Below are 17127 nucleotides of genomic sequence, written 5' to 3' on the forward strand. Positions count from 1 at the left end.
TGGCTGCAAAATGCAGATCGTACGAGTAAGTAATAGCAAACACTGAGGGCATACCATGTGCCAAGAAGTGTGCTTTATTTACCTAGTCTCGTTTGATGCCCTAATGGTCTGATGGGGAGGTGCTGTTTTTCTTGGGACTAGTCTTCTAGACTCATTTGGAGATAAAGGATCCAGGTTAATTGAGCTCTTTCAAATGTACCTGTTAGAAACTGAGTAAGTCTGGTTCCCTTGGTATGGTAGGTTGAATAATGACACACACACACCCCCCACCCCCCACCCCTGCCAAAGATATCTAAGTCCTAATTCCTGGAACCTGTGAATGATGCCCTTTGTAGCATGAAGGACTGTGCAGGTGTGACAGTTATGGATCTTGAGATGGGGGAGATTATCCTGAATTATCTGAATCAGCTCCAAATGGAATAAGTGCCCTTATAAGAAGAAGACAGAAGGGAGATTTGACTACAGAGGAGTTGTTGGAGATATGACAAAGGAAGCAAGAGGTCAGAGTGATGCGAGGAAGAGGCCAAGGGATGCAGATAATTTCTAGAAACCAGGAAAGACAAGGAAAGAGGTTTTTTCCCCCCTCAGCCTCTAGAAGAAAATAGCCCTGCCCACACCTTGACTTTAGGACACCGAGGATGATTTTAGACTTCTGATCTGCACAATTGTAAGGGATTAAATCTGTGTTTCAAGATCCCAGATTTGTGATGATTTGTTACAGCAGCTATAGGAAACTGATACACTAGAATTTACAGTTTTCTGTCTACAGCTTCAATACTTAAAGCTACTTGCAAGTGGGCCAATGAAGTTTAGAGGTAAACCCCTGATACCTGTAGATGACAAGTGCTTCTGGATTTTGTCGTCGTGGCACTGGCCAAGCTTGTTGTATAAATGTAGCATCTTTTCACATTTTGAAGGGTTCAGAAGGTTCTAATACTCAGTTTTCCAAGAACCTGGTAAATCCCTACCTCTACTTGGTTGCCACATGGAAGGAGACAACAAAATCAAGATGGAATTTTCTAGTTTGCAGCTTAAACTTACTGCACAACCTTTAAAAATGAGGTTGCAAACCTCCGGTGTCCCTGAAGCCAAAGATCTTTTGTCTGACCAACTGTGATTCTGTAAAATCTCAATTATTTGCCAGAATTAAAAACTGAAATGATCTCACATAAATATTTTGGTTTCTGACTTTTCTGGAGAATGGAAAGATCTGATAACACTGGGTTCATATGATTGCCAGTCCTTGGCTGATAGAACAGAGTCCTTTCTTTCTTCCTCACTATCTGGGTTGGAGGGTAGGTCTAGCCACTGTGTACATTTCTACCCTAAGAGAGGTTGGGTCTCTTGATTGCTTTATTTGGTGGGATTCACTCTCCACTCTAGAGCTGCTCCATGAATGATAACACCCTTGTCACCGAGTCATGATAAATTTTTACCCTACAACTGTCCAGGGCTTTGCGAATGCTTTATTTGGAAGGTGCATCTTTGGCCTCAGATACCTCCTCACTAGGCAAGTAGCTCCTTGCTCTTCTTGGAAGGCTTTCTGGCTCTAGACCTTTAAGAATCCTACCCTCACTTCTATCTTAGTTCATCTATGGCTTAGTCACTGCAACTGTTTAAGGCTAATTCTCTCAGGGAAAAGCTTGGCTTTACCTGACCATCTAAGCTACTGGTTGGGTCTTAACAGTGGTGACTGTTCCAATTCTGTCTCAGATTAACTCCCACCAATGACGTTTGCCCATCCAAATAACCAGATTCTCTGTGATGGCTTCTCTCAGGTTGCCACATGGACGGACCTTCTAGAATCCCATCATTTCCTGAATACCAGAGAACAACTATATGTATTGTAAATATAATAGCTCTCCACAACACGAAAGATCATCTTTTTTTTTTAAGTAGAAACAAAGAAAAAGTAATTTTCAAAGGTAGAGATAATATGAAATGGGACGGAAAGCCAATGTTTAGTTAGCCAGATAAGTTAAAAGACTTCAACTGTTGGAGATGACTTGCTAAAAGAAATAAAATGGAATTTGAAGGATAACTGTGTAGTCTCCAACTGCATTAAAAAAAAAATCATGTCCTCAAGCTCAAGGTTGGAGATAGGGGCCTTCCTTGCAGGTCTTGCTGTTGTGGATGATGAGGATTCTGTTTGAGGGAGGGAGACCACCGTGACTTGAGTGCTAGAAGTGATTTCCCTTTAGATGTGTTCATTGAGTCCTGATAGCCTGTGGGCCTAACGCATTGTGTTGTGATTGACTGGTATACTGATTTTGAAAAAATTACAATGGAATCTCTTTGGATGAGGCATGTACTCTCTGGTCTTACGCATTTATGTTATTTTCCTAATTCTTAAAACTTTTTGTGTTTATGGATAGTCTTCCTTCCCCACCCTTCTGGGGGCACTGGGATCCATTTTTAAGCCCACACTTTGAGAGAGACATAACAAAAGGAAGGGAATCAAGAGATGATACAGACAGTAAAGGAATTAGACAGCAGTTTATGTTATAATCATTGAGAGGACCCCAGCTCTGTACCCTGGAAAGCTGTCTTCAGATACTTCAAGTACTTGAAGGACTGTCATGTGGAAGAGGAGTTAGATTCCATCCATCTCATGGAACATTTATGGACTCTGTGCCTTAACTTCAGTCACCAAGCTGAGAGGATACAGAGAGGAGCGAGTTGGCCTGTTTTCAAGGCCGAATTTATCACAGAGCAGAGGAGACACACAGGGACTGCTGTAAAACACTGACGCTGTGGTTCTCCGGAAGACAGACAGGAGGCGGCCGATTTCAGCTTGGCTTAGAAGGGCCTTTCCTCGCAATTAAAGCCCTCCCCAAACGGAATGGGCTGCCTTAGAAACTTAAAACCACCAGTCATATTGTCCAACTGTTGAAGATGAGCTACAGAAGCTTTGAAAGGAGGGCTGGAGTAGATGACTTTTCTACCTGTGTTAGTGTATGGTCCCAAGACCACTGACCTGCTTTCCTTGACTTATCTAGAGAGAGTTGTCACCATAGTAAATACCTGTGAGTTATACTCAGTATTCTGTGCGGATCACACTGGGCAGAGCTTTGCAGGGTTTCCATAGTGTGGAATTGCATTGATGTGTTTGTCTTCTGGAGATACCAAAGCCAGTAGGCTAGGGCCCAGCTGTAGTTTTTATTCATGGACTTGATAGAAGAACCCAGGGGTTTATTTGGCAGGTAGAGTCTTATTTCTGGTTGCCGTTTTTCTCCCTTAAAGTTTATTTATTTTTGAGAGAGAGAGGGAGTACAAAAGTTGGGGAGGGGAAGAGAGAGAAAATCCCAAGCAGGCTCTGTGCTGTCAGCATGGAGCCCAGTGCAGGCAGGGCCAGAATTCAGGAATGTGAGATCATGACCTGAGCTGAAAATAAGAGTCAGATGCTTTACCCACTGAGCCACCCAGATGCCTCTCTGGTTGCTTCTTTGGTGCGTTGGCTTACATCTGGCTCTGAGGATCATCATTACCTTTGACTTTTGTATTTTGAGGAAAGTCTATCTCTCACGCCCTCCAGGAACCCAAGTAACATCCAGAGATTAGCTGCTAACACAACAGATTTCTAATTCTTCCCCTTTGATAGCAGAACTTAAAAATAATACAAATTCCTATTGTGTCCCTAGAGAGCCCTCCGCCCTAGAAAATGTGTAAGTCACAATTTGGCTCCATACAGTTGACTAAACCAAGCAGAGGGGGCATGTCTTCATTGACTTCAAGGCAAAATGTTCTGGCCATGTCATTCTTGTCCTGTCCCCTTTCTGCTACCACATCACCACTGTCATCAACTCTAACATCCCCACTGCCTTTACAGTGTAACTGTGAGGAAGGCAGACATGGCCTCTTCTTTGGCAAGTGCATTGTAAGGCTCAGAAAGGCAGATGCTATCTGTGTTCAGCATTTCTTTCCAAGTTTTGCGTGTGCAACTCTGGTTTAGCTCTTTGGGACATTTCTCCCCGGATGTGTCAAAAATCACCTGAAGGATGCAGAAACAGAGTAAGTCAAGGGGAGCAAAACTTCCGCCTAGTTCCCGAAACTGCTGTCACTATCTATGCAAGGGAGACAGGCAATTCTTTCTAAAAAGCTTGGAGCCAGAATGAAACATGAAATTCCACAGCTGCTGTGGCTGCGGGATGTGTGGACCATGTCTATCATCCTGGCAGACGCCCTTTCCTTCCAGGAGTTTTCTCCCCTGGGGAAGTGGGAGTTAAACCAGCCCCAGGTTTTCCCCACACCCTCAGATGGAGTGGGCCGATCAGCCAAGCTGCCTGCCTCCCACACCGGGACCCCTGGCATTTCTAGGGTAACAGAGGCAGAGGGTGGAGGCTCTCAGCCCTGAGAGTTAATTACACCTGGAGGCTTGCAGGGGGAAAAACTGTGTGTGGATCCCATTATTCTCCCAAGCTAAGTAAAGCAGCTTTATAAATTCCACATACCATACAGTCTCCTCATTTGGAGTAAAGAGATCAATGGTCTTTAGTATATTCACAGAGTTGTACGACCGCTCCCACAATTCTAGGACATTTTCGACAGTCACTCTCCCATTTCCCCCCGGCTTCCCCAGTCTTAGGCAGCCACTCACTTTCTTCTCTATAAATTTACCTATTCTATTCCAGACATTTTGTTTAAATGGACGCACGCAACAGGTGTGTCCTTTGTTCCTGTCTCCTTTCACTTAGCATGTCTTCAGGGTTTGTCCACATTATCATGTATCAGGATTTTGTATCTTCTTATTGCCAAATAATATTCCAGTTTAGGAATATACTATGATTCATTCATCAGTTCCTCAGCTAATGGACATTTGGGTTGATTGCATTGTTTGGCTATATAAATACTGCCGCCAATATACAACGTGTACATGTTTATGTGTAGATACATGTTTTCATTTCTCCTGAGAATATACCTAGAAGTGGAATTTCTGGGTCAGATTGTAACTTTATGTCTAATCTTTTGAGGAACTGACAGACCTTTTCCACTTTACTGAGGTATTTCATAAAAGCTCCCTGTGGTGATTCTAGATGTGATTATAATGCCCTACCCATGTAGATAAGAATCCTTACTCTCCTCGTTTGGAAGTAAAGTAACTGCAGAGAAGATACCTGACCTAAAGGAGAGAACACTTTCAGAGCATTCACTTCTCCCAGTTGTACTTTTTCAGTGTTCCACATCTCACAGCCCTTGCTAGCAGTCTAGGATTAGCCTGGGCACCGACTAGGACCAGGCAATCTACTGCTGGGAGAGATTATGTGGTGTCCGCTTACGGCACGGGTTGGCTGCAAAGAGTTAAGTTGATGTGGAAAACTGATCCGTCCATTAAGTGGAGCAGGGTCACTGATATGTAATCCCCACTTCTGAGAATGTGACATTTCTTCTGTGTCATCACTTGGGGCTATCTGATAAAAACTGAGTCACACGTTGCTGACAAAAATCCATTGCACTTAATGTGAAGCTTGAGGTATCTGCTCATTCTGGAGATATTCGCAGCCGTCTGTTCTGCTGGCTAGATGGTAAACAACTTGCCAGGGAAGAAAGCCATTGTGACTTTTCCCAGCATGTCTGAGAGGCGTAGGTGCAGACAGCCTCCCTGAGCACAAGGGAGGGCCACATGGTGGTGACGCAAGGGTTGAATGGCCCCCCTCGCCCTTCACAGAGCCCTGCTTTCAGAGTAGCCCCGGTGGAAGGCGGTAGAAGGACACAAAAACCAATGGCTGTTGTCCTGTGAGCTTTTAAAAAACATTCCTTCTGCTGCAGATGTGCATTTCCAAAGGGCGCCTGCGGGCCAACCTGAGCCTTGTTCTTCCCTCTTTGTGTTTGCAGCCACGGCACAGGGTATGAGAGTGATAACCACACCACGCCCATCCTCTGCGGAGCCCAGTACAGAATACACACCCATGGCGTCTTTAGGGGCATTCAGGTGAGAACTCGGGTGTGGGGGGGGGTAGGGGGCTGGCTGGAAGGGTCGTCGGTCTCTTTTCCTTCTCAACAGCCTTTCACTTCCTTGCTGATGATGGTCATTTGGCCCTGGTAAGTCTATTCTTAGTTATAGGCTGCTCTGACAATAAGGTCCTCTCCTCTCCCTCTGGGCAGAGAGGGCAGCCTCCTGTCCACAGGTCATTGTGAACACAGTCATCTCTCTAACTCAGACCAAGAAGCTTCTGGCAGAATCCCATCCTTTGCCCCTTCACTGCTTAATTCATCTCCTCCAGATGGGCTTGCAGCTCTTGTAACTAATGACCTGGACTCCTGACTACCCAAGTCAGACCCTTGACATGGTCTGCATTGTAAAGTGCCCAAAGGTAGGCTGTGTCTTGCCGAGTGTCCTAATAACTGTAACGATAATAACAGCATCCACTCTGTTGGTGCTGCACACTTTCTATATGCCAGGCATTGTGCTGAATTCTGTAATGGGCTTTTTGTCTTAACAGACTTAACTTTTGGAGCAGTTTTAGTTTTAAGGAAAAATTGTGCAGAAAGTACAGAGAGTTCCCATATCCTCCTTCTTCCTCACCCTTCCCCAACAGTCTCTTCTATTGTTAATAGCTTGCATTGGTGTGGTACACTTGTTACAATTAATGAGCCAGTATTGGTGTGTTATTGTTAATGAAAGTCCATAGTGTACATTTAGAGTTGTCTTTTTGTGCTGTGTGGTTCTATAGGATTTGTGAAATGCATAATGCCATGGGTCTACCGTTACATTATCACACAGAATAATTTCACTGCCTAAAAATAAAAATGTCTATGTTCTACCCATTCATCCATCCCCCTCCCCTTTCTCTCTTCCCCCGGACAGCCACTGATCTTTTCATTGTCACTATAGTTTTGCCTTTTCCCCAAATGTCATCTAGTTGGAATCATACAGTTCAGACTGACTTCTGTCACTTAACAATAGCCATTTAAGGTTCATCCATTCTATACTTGAACTTTATTTTTCCATTTAATCCTCACTGAATCTCTATGAGGTAGGTATTAATATCTCCACTTTATGGATGAGGAGACTGAAGGCCAGAGATGAGTGGCTCATCCACAGTCACATATCTACTTATAACACAAGTCTTGTCTGACTCCAGACCTCCTGTTTTGAACCACCATGTTGCATTGCTTCTTAGGGAGACAGAAGGCTGTGAACAGTTTGGGGAAGAGGGGTCTCCAAAGACAGTGAGGAAAGTAAAGTAAAAAGGTAAACATTTTGGAGAATTTGGGGAAGTCAATGGAAGGCCACCTCAACAAAGCTGCTTTTGGGAAGTCAGAACCATATGCAGTGACCAAGGGTTTGCATGTGTGACTTTCACTTGTGACTCTGGCTGTAACATGAATAACTGTGGTGATAGTCTCGCCAGCATAGTCAGTACCCTAGAAATAAGTTGTGTGTGAGCCAGGCCCCCACATGATGTGTGGGGCAGGGTGCTCTGAGATGATCTGATTGATGTTTCCAGAAGCATCAGGGTGATAGAACAGTATGTTCCCCAGCCCAAACCTTCCAAGGGGTACAGAAATACAGAAATCTATTGCAAGGATGGGAAGCATTCTATCAAAGCAAAGTTGTATGTCACTAAGTACTTTTCCTTCAGAAAAGAAGATCTCACAGTGTAAGGCAGTGTGAAATAGAATCTAGAACATAAGCATAGTGTGGAAAATGCACAGGGAAGGGAATGGTTTAAGCTCAGAGGCAGTTCCAGGTGTTAAAACATAGATGTGCTCTTTGGTCCTGACTTTTGCACATCTGTAAGAGAGTGGGGAGGAGTCAGTGGCCACTGGGGTGCTCCCACTGCTCCTGTCTATGAGTCATTGCTCCTGAGAGCAGAAAGGAGAATTTGCCTCACTGGTACCTTTCGCACCTTGTCATGGAGGACTGACCATACACCTACCCACTCCCACAAGATCAAGGGCATAAACAATGAAGAACATGTAAAGTGCACAGAAGGCAAACAATGTCTTCTGGTGGTTTTATTAAACGTTTACATTGGCTATACCATTGGCCTCTGGTGGTTTTAGTCCCTTCACAGAGAGAACCCTCAAATCTCAGGGGCTCCTTTCTTGTTATTTACTTCCACATGGAAAGTCTGGTCAGTTTGGGTCATTTAGTATCCCATATTTTTCTCCAATAAGGACTTCCTTACCCATTGCAGATGGGGCCCGAGGTCATGTGGCCATGTGTCCAGATGGGAGGAAATAGAATAGAACCTGGGAGTTTGGACTTCCAGACTTCACTGCTTCAAGCGGAGAAGCTGAGGGATGGGATGGATTAGGAGCTCTCTCAGTCTCCAGCATTTCTTTTCCAGATCCTCTGGATCAGCATCCCCAAACAGATTTCAATGAAGTACCAATTCTGGTTGATCAATAGTGATGACGTTGAAGCACTGCATTGTAGAATGTCCTGATCTGTCACCCATTAGTGATGTCTGCTGTGGGCACCTGGGGTATGCCTGGGAATGGTCTCAAGTCTCAATATCTGCCATCCCTTCCTTGGGTATATTCTAAAGCTCCCTTTCCCTCAGGACTGACATGAATGTTCACATGTGGCTTAAAGCCTCCATTTCTTTTACACTCTGCTTGCAGGATGTGCGACGTGTGCCCGGAGTTGCCCCGACTCTTGTCAGGTCGGCATCGGAGACCAGTGAGAAACGCCCCTTCATGTGTGCTTACCCGGGCTGCAATAAGAGATATTTTAAGCTGTCACACTTACAGATGCACAGCCGGAAGCACACTGGTAAGTGTGTGCGCAGTCCAGCCTTGTTTCCAGTGCCGTTGGGGCAAGGGTGGTTCAGGAGCTCCTGCTCCTGGCTGTCACACCTCTACGGACACAGGACATTTCTTGGATTGACAGTAGGCAGTGCTTTGAAAGGTCTGGCCAAGGTGATTAAAAAAAAAAAAAAAAAAAAAAAAAAAAAAAAAAAAAAAAAAAAAAAAAAAAAAAGGCTACAGGGGCATTTTGCATCCTGAGTGTCCATCCTTTAATAACAAACATCAGTGAACTGTCTTCAGGAAGGGCCGAGCGAAGGAGAATTCCACATAACTAAAGAGACTTACTTGTGTTTGAATTCAGGCTACATGACCAAATGGTGAGACCTTGAGCAAGTTACTTAACCTCTCTTTGGACCTCATTTTGCCTTGTGGAAGATGGAGATGACAATGCCTACCTTATATAATTGTTAAGACTAGATTAACCTAAAATTATTTTTTAATGTTTATTTTTGAGAGAAAGAGAGAGACAGCATGACTGGGAGAGGCAGAGAGAGAGGGAGACAGAGAATCTGAAGCAGGCTGCAGGCACTGAGCTGTCAGCACAGAGCCCGGTGAGGGGCTTGAACTCATGAGCAGCAAGATCATGACCTGAGTCAGTCAGCTACGTAGCCAACTGAGCCAACCAGGTACCCCAAGGCTAGATTAACTTTTAAAATCAAATTGGATTAAAGGCATTAGATATAAAGCACCTAGTATAGTACCCTATGTGAATAGGTCTGAATAAACAATAGTGTAAGGATTAGAATACTATTAGGTTCTCTAAAGAGAGAGGACCTATTCTGGGAGTTCAGTATTCAGATAATTTTGAGAGAATGATGGACAAGGTCATCATAAGACTTAAGGAGAGATGGTCCAAAGAAAAACTTTTAACTGGTTAGAGTTAGTAATCACCAACCAGATAGGAATAGGAAAATGGATTTGTAGGTTTAATTTTTGTTTTCGATCTTAAAGAAAAAAGATGATTTTTAATGATGTGTCCAGGAAAACTGGATTTTCCCACAGGTCAAAAGATTTGCCTCCTTCTAGGAAAGAGAATGGCCTCGTCTGGTTCTTGGCATCTTGGATGTGAACAGCCATTTCACAAATGTTTGCTGTTGGTCTTGTGGGCACTGGACAGGAGTGTGGTTGGGTCTCTGCTGTAGGGAAACCGTGTGAAACACAAGCTTTCCTGCAGGGGAATTGGTGCCATTTTCCCCTCATAACTGGAAGGACAGCTTCATGGCTACAACTACCCTTACTGTTTTGTTATTACTGCTTATTTTGCTTTGAGGAAGCTGAAGAAGAGAGTGAGTTTACACTCAGTAGACCACATGCTTTGAGGCTAAAGGTGAGAGAACTAGGGGTCTATTAAATTTTTACATGTGTCCCCAAATACGATCATTTGAAAAGTATCTGTTTATGTTATAAGGAAAACGATAGAGTAAAATTGTGACTGGAGAGATACAAGAGAATGCATTGAAAGCAATATGGTGGTCAAAACCTTTAATGGGGAAGAGGCACTTAGCAAACGGTAAAGGGGAGATGTCTGTGTGAAGGGAAAGCAGTGGACAAGATGGCCAAGACTCCCAGACCCACCTGAGGCTCTAAGAAGCTCTTCGTTGCAGAAGACAAGACTGGTATTTAATAGTCCTGCAGCCCTTTTCTTGAAAGAATGCAATCTTAGCTACATGTAATAATATTAAGTACTTCTGTATTAAATACTTTTATGTGCCAGATTCTCCACATGCATTATTTCATTTAATCTTCACACGCTGAACAGTTATCAGGTAGGTAGAATGTAGTGGACGCAGGGCCCAAAGTCATGCCTTTTAACTCCAAGTCACAAATCTCCTTCTCAAAAGTTTATAGTCTGTTTTGGAGCTAGGATACACACAAATGAAAAGAGATGAAGAGAGCATAGGATAATGTACTAGATCAGAGGCTAGAGGAACTTGAGGAGAGTTGCTGATTTGAGCTAAAGTCATCCCAGAAGGAGGAAGGGCTTAAGCTAATCATCAAAGAGTGGGTAAGGTCTGGTAGAGGAAGTCAAGAAGGAGCAGAAGCAGAAAGGCAGGAAAAATAAATTGGACTGAGTAGGGTCGTTGAAGTATAAGGCACTGGGCCAGATGTAAATACAAAGTTAAGGGAAAGCTCCTGCCCTTGGGATTTTCCAGCCCACGGGGGAAGGTAGCCCTGGACACAGCCTCTCACGTTAGATGTTCTATGATAAATTCTGTACTGAGGGAAGAAAGGGCTTTCAGTCTGAACATAAAATTTCCAAGAAGGCGTTGCAGAGGAAGCAAGGGGCATTGGTGAGGGACGTACAGCAGGCTTTTTGATGGGTAGGAATGTGGAGATAGGGACATGTGGTTGGGGTCAGCAAAGTGCAAGGCATATTTGGGGAATGGTGAGCTCTGGTACAGCAGGAATGCAGACTAATCAGGGGGAACAGAGGAAGTTATGAGGCCTGAAAGGCAACTAAGGACTGCCCTGCACCAGGAAGGCTCACTGGTCCTGGGGTAGCTTGCTCCCCATCCCAGAACATTGATGACTCAGAATTCTCATAAGAAGGTGGGAAGGCCCAAGGTCATGCAGTGCACTCATGGGGCTTCGTTCCCAGTATTTGGCTGAACTTTCCCTAGCAAGGACATGGGTGGGGCTTCTCCATTCTGAGGCAGAAAGTTGTGTAATCCCACTACTGAGTTCTCTCGGATAAAGGGATACCAGAAACTTTCTAAATACTTTGGCTCCTGGTTTGATTTGAGTGTCTCACAACCATGGGGCTGTTTGTGCTTGATTCAGGAATGAGAAGTCAGTAGTGGAGAGCACCAAACCTTTAGGCCATAACACATAAAACACTTACATCATGAGGCCAGCTCCAAGGTGTATCCATTCCAGAATTCTGCCTCCAACTCAGTTTAGGCGTTAAGACTTCTTTGGTTTATTATTGATCTAAAGATTCTCTACCAGTATTATTTATTTATTTATTTATTTATTTATTTATTTAATTTATTTATTTTTGAGTAGTGCTCTGTGCTAAGCCCTTTATGTGATGGTCTTGTTTACTATGTTCATAAATCCTTCGACGCTGTCATATTATCGGTCCCATTTCTCAATAAGAAAATAGCACCTCACCCAGAACTTTAAGTGTCAGGGCTGGATGTGACCCTAGTGCAGACTTCAGAACCTGAGCTCCTGTCCACTATAACTCACGGGTTTATAGCTCGCAGGTTAGGGACCATCCTCAATCGCCCAGTTCCCCATTCTACACCCAGCTTGTGTGCAGGCGGGCCTTTAGCCTCACATTGCCGTTGGCCGTACTACCCCAACAAGGTCCACCCAGTGCCTTAGGCATTTGGATCCCTTCAGTCCCCTTAGGAGAAGTTGCCTTTAATGACAACCCCATCTCCAGCGTCATTTTCAAATGGAATGTGTGTCTTCCCCAAGGTGAGAAACCATACCAGTGTGACTTCAAGGACTGTGAGCGAAGGTTTTCTCGTTCAGACCAGCTCAAAAGACACCAAAGGAGACACACAGGTTTGTAGGCTCACTTCTGCTTGCTGGCAGTTATGTTCTGGGTTGCAGCTGCTCTTGTGATTCTCTTTGTTGTTGAATATGGATGTGAGAGGGTTAGCCATTTGTTTAGTTTTTCCAATAATTCCTCCCCACCCAATATCTGGGGATTTTCCTTTTCTTAAAAAAAAAAAAAAGAAAAGAAAGAAAGAAAAGGAAGCATCCCACATTTCTCTTGCAAACCGCAGAACAGTGGGATCCCACCAGCCATCTGCTGATGACACGTCGAGCAGCAGTAAAGAACAGGGCGGTGGAGAGCACAGTCCCAGTTTGTAGCCTGTGATTCACTGTTTCAGTCTCGGACACAGCTGGGAAGTTGGTGAGAAGCTGGATGTTTGTGGTTGAGGACTAGTTGTTCCCAAAACAGAAGCAGGTCTTCAAGGATTACTGTGGCAGAATCAGGTGGTTTCGTGCTAGGCCTGGGGAGCTGGGGGAATCTGAGGGTGAGACAGACATCACAGGTGGCTGGAAATGCCCGGCTCCCCAGGCCACCAGGAGGAGGTCTCGTGGGCCTCATTATGCCCCCACGTTGTTAGGGCTGCGGCTAGACCTTCTCTGTCCGTTTAGGTGTGAAACCATTCCAGTGTAAAACTTGTCAGCGAAAGTTCTCCCGGTCTGACCACCTGAAGACCCACACCAGGACTCATACAGGTAAAACAAGTGCGTAAACTTTTCTTCACATTTATTTTTCATTATTTTTTTAAAAAATACTGTTGAATGAAGTTGTTTGTGATGAAAGAGTGACTGGAAAAGTCTAGCCTAGAAGTTCTGAGCAGGTTTAGACTCAGTTGAGGTAGAACAGTGCAGGGCTGTTTTTAAATAATAACATTGTTTCAGAACAGATAGGGTGGGAACAACGAGCAAGAGGGCGATGTGAAAAGAACGTACTACTGAGTGTCCAGAACAAAAAGAAGAGGTGAAGTAGGTCTCCATTTTCTGTTAAATCACACTGTATCGCTCAGTTTGATAGGATAATCAACTTTATAGAAAAACAGCAGAAATTCTCCCAAGCCAGATGTTTATTCTTTGAAGAGCTCACATCTCATGACACTATTTTCATAGTGAATCCTTGCTGTGCTAAAAATTTAATGTCCCAAGAGCACTCATGGTTTTATCCAGACTCGTATCAGCATATGGCTAGTATTTCCTTTATACTAGTATAGAGGGGGAATTGACATCTATTCCCTGGCTGCTGAAAGTTTTTGCTTTTCCACAAGACTGGTGTGATTCATAATGAAAACAGCTCCATATTTGTTATGTATTTTCTAACTTTGGAAGGAAGGCCAAGGCTTAGGGTTAGTATTTTTGCAAGGTCCTTGTAAGAAGAGGAGGGTAGGCATGTTTTATTCCCATTTACCAGATAAGGAGACTGAGGCGCATAGTCATGAAATGACTTGTTTATAGTCCCAAAGCTAGTAAGTAGCAAACCCAGTTCAGCCTGCTCCCAGCCCCACCATCTCTCTCTTTGTTGGAGAAAGAGCATGGGTTCATCTCGCAGCCCAGAGAGTATAAGAATGAGGAAGGGAGCCAAAGTCAGCAAAGCAGAATGCCCTTGAGAGACTGAGGAGAGTGACTGACCAACAAGAGAAAGGGTTGGGATGTGTGTATCAGGAGATAACCTTTGACAGCGTGGCTGGAGGTTGGGGGGAGGGGCAGGAAGAGCACAGGAATAGTGAGTGGGAGGTGAAGGAAAATGTGAGCTCATGAGCCCTCACGCAGTCCCAGATTCTCAGCCCAAACAGGCTGCATTTACAGAGTCAAGGCACCGGTGCCCCGGAGTTGTGATGGGCATGTCATTTGCCCTACGCAGGTGCCTTTGGTATTGCTTCTTTTCCCTAGTCCTGGCCTCATCATTTGGTGAGAAACTCATCATCCCTTGTACCCACCCCTTCTGCCCTTCTCCCCGCCTCCATCCACCGAACCCTGTGCATATCTGCAGATGCGCAAAATGACCTGTGTCACTGGCAGACTGTTTTCCCGATATTTGACCAGCCCCCAGTCCTGACCCTGGTGCAGTGCCTCCCCTGGGACATTTCTTGGTGCTTGTCCCAAACAGTGGTTCTCATAGGAGAGGTAAACTGGGACCAGTGACATCCTGGAAAGATCTCCCTAGTGTTACAGATCTCGCTAGTGGATCTCCTTGGCTCCTGTGGCACTTTTACTTAGGATAAAGCCACAGCTCTCTTTCCACTATGGCCAGGCCTGGGAGGCAGGATACTGCAAAGTGCACGGGCTTTGGAAAAGACAGACCTGGATTTAAATCCTGCTTGGGTCTGCCCTCACCAGGTGTCCACATCTGATGCTGATGCTGCCCTTACATATTGCAAGGAATACACGAAATAATGTATATAGACGATGCCCAACACAAGGCTGGGCATATATTAAGGCCCTAATTATCTTCCCAGAGGCTTGGGACGAACTTCTGAGAGCTCTTTAGATGGAGAAGTCTCAGTCTTTTGGCAACCTTGTTAAGAATCTTAAAACTATGACTCAACTAGAATAGGGATTTTACTCTGAGTAACGCTTTAAGGTAAAAGATGCAAATATCCTGAAAACTGGTGTCAGTGATTTATTTTAAAATACCCAGCCCATCCAGAATATCTACACAGACAGAGATATTAAAGTTAGTCATAGCTCTGTTCATGGATGGCAATGGATCCGTAATATCCAGGGTAATGATCCTGAGCCCCTGAAGCCCAGTTAAGCTCAATTCCCTGGGGATACAGTGGAGGGAAAACAGTTACACAGTTCCTGAAATGGTCTAACAGCAGAGGCTGAAACAAACCCCCTCGATTACATGTGAATTGCCCAGAAACTTTTGTTAACGAGACTCATTCCTTCCCTGCCATTTCCCCCGTCCTCTGACTTAATAATATTTTATAATTTTTAGTTTTTTACTCCTTAAGAGCCCAGAGGTGCTGCCGCTTCAAGGCTGCCTATGAAGTGAGCCCAGTTTGTTGGCCTAGGGAAAGAACTAGAGGGGATCTAGAGTGGGTATCTTGGGATAATTTAACTTGGGCCTTTGATAGTTGAACTTGTGCCCAGTCTCTCCGCTGCAAGTGTCTCTGACTGGCAATTGTGTCAACAGGTGAAAAGCCCTTCAGCTGTCGGTGGCCTAGCTGTCAGAAAAAGTTTGCCCGGTCAGACGAACTAGTCCGCCATCACAACATGCACCAGAGAAACATGACCAAACTGCAGCTGGCGCTTTGAGGGGTCCGACCTGGGGACGGTTCTGCGTCCCAGGCAGGACTGTGTGTGAACTATTTCCCGCTCTGACTTTAAAGTTCCTCCTCACTCACCTCCCTCAGACGGAAGCGGCAGGCGATCTTCATCCAGCTTCCAAGACAAGATGCCTGTACCACTGGATCCTATCAGGTTCGCCCGGAGGAGGTGCACTCTGCTCCGCCTGCTTTTAGTCGACCCGAAGGCCCTGGCGAAGCGGCTAACAATGTCCAGTTAGCTAACAGCCCATCTCTGCCGTTTGGTCTGGATTTTCCACTGTAAGAAGAGCCATTGTTGATAACGTCCCCCCGCCCTCTTCTCCTTTTACGCTCCTTTTCACTAGGAATGGAGTCATTGTACCATTTTCCATCGTAGAATATTTATAGGCCAGGGCATGTGTATGTGTCTGCTAATGTAAACTTTGTCATGGTTTCCATTTACTAACAGCAAGAAATAAATCAGAGAGCAAGGCACGGGGGCTGAGTTCCGTCCGACATTCCGGAGGTTAGGCAGGCCGCTAACCTGGAAGGCAGGCTGTAGCACTAACCATGCAACTTTAAAACTCCGTGCGTTTCAAGCAGCTGAAAAGAGAATCTGAACTAACCAGTACCTCTGTAGAGAAATCTGAAAGAATTTTTTCATTCAGTTAATACAATGTTAACATTAGCACATGCTGTTAAGAAACTGTGCTTGAAGATCTGAGATTTTGGTTTTGTTTATTTCTGACTTTTTTGAGAGGTAATCCTATGCATCTTCAGAGGTGTACTTATCTCCTCACACAAAGAAAGTGGAATTCATTTTTATCATTTGGGGTGTCCTTCGAGTGTACAGACCACGCTGGTTATGTGGCTTCAAGTTGTAAAAATTAAAGTGACTCTAAAAGAAAATAGGGCTGGTCCAGGATCTCCACTGATAACTTTGAGTCTACCAGTGTATGTGAAAAAATGAGACTTACTAGTGTGAGGAAATCCATTGTTTAAAGGTGGTGGCGTGTGTGTATGTGTGCATGCTTGTGTGTGTGTGTGTGTGTGTGTGTGTGTGTTCAAAGGAGGGTGTTTATTATTTACTGTTGCTTGAAATTATTGTGTAAATAAAAATATCTGATCATGATTTGCTCTTTGACAACTAAAATTAGGAAATGTATAAATGTTAGATGCATCACTGTTTGGTGTTGATCTTACAGCATATCAATGATAACACTAAAAATGTAACCTGCATTTTTCACTTCACTCTCAATTAATTAAAGGCTATTCAAAAGGATAGTGGCAAGATTGTATTGGCTGTATTGTGTTCAAATCTTAAGATAGTTGAGGCTGTCTTAAACAGGTGAGAAGATGCTACCGACATCGACAGTCACAGTCACTAGTGTAGTTTATCCAGGTCCCGACTATTCTGTTTCTCTCTGTCAAACCTCAGGAGGCAATTATCATTTCTGGAAGCAGCCAGCACTATAAAGTGATCATGCTTAAGCTGTAGTCAGATGGGTTTGTGGATGGTATGGTCAGAAGCATGCTTGAGGGTTTATTTTAGTTAGGCTATCATTTTATCACTTTTTATTCCAGGTCAGCAAAAGAGCATAGGGATGCTAATGATAAC

The 17127-nt window shown here is 44.4% G+C and overlaps 1 protein-coding gene across 2 annotated transcripts in view; it reads left to right on the top strand.

Annotated features, from left to right (window-relative positions):
- The window catches only part of WT1 (WT1 transcription factor), a 47725-nt gene extending 30946 nt beyond the window's left edge, over positions 1-16779 (top strand). For both annotated transcript variants that reach the window (XM_039233371.1, XM_039233372.1), the window contains 5 exons: positions 5833-5929; positions 8572-8722; positions 12184-12273; positions 12877-12969; positions 15398-16779. In XM_039233371.1, the coding sequence (XP_039089302.1) occupies positions 5833-5929; positions 8572-8722; positions 12184-12273; positions 12877-12969; positions 15398-15519 (553 nt within the window). In that variant the 3' untranslated portion in view covers positions 15520-16779. The remainder of the gene's footprint in view (positions 1-5832; positions 5930-8571; positions 8723-12183; positions 12274-12876; positions 12970-15397) is intronic.
- The last annotated feature ends 348 nt before the right edge of the window (positions 16780-17127 follow it).

The sequence above is a fragment of the Hyaena hyaena genome, unplaced genomic scaffold (assembly GCF_003009895.1).
Source record: "Hyaena hyaena isolate Hyena2069 unplaced genomic scaffold, ASM300989v1 scaffold_74, whole genome shotgun sequence".
Lineage (NCBI taxonomy): Eukaryota > Metazoa > Chordata > Mammalia > Carnivora > Hyaenidae > Hyaena > Hyaena hyaena.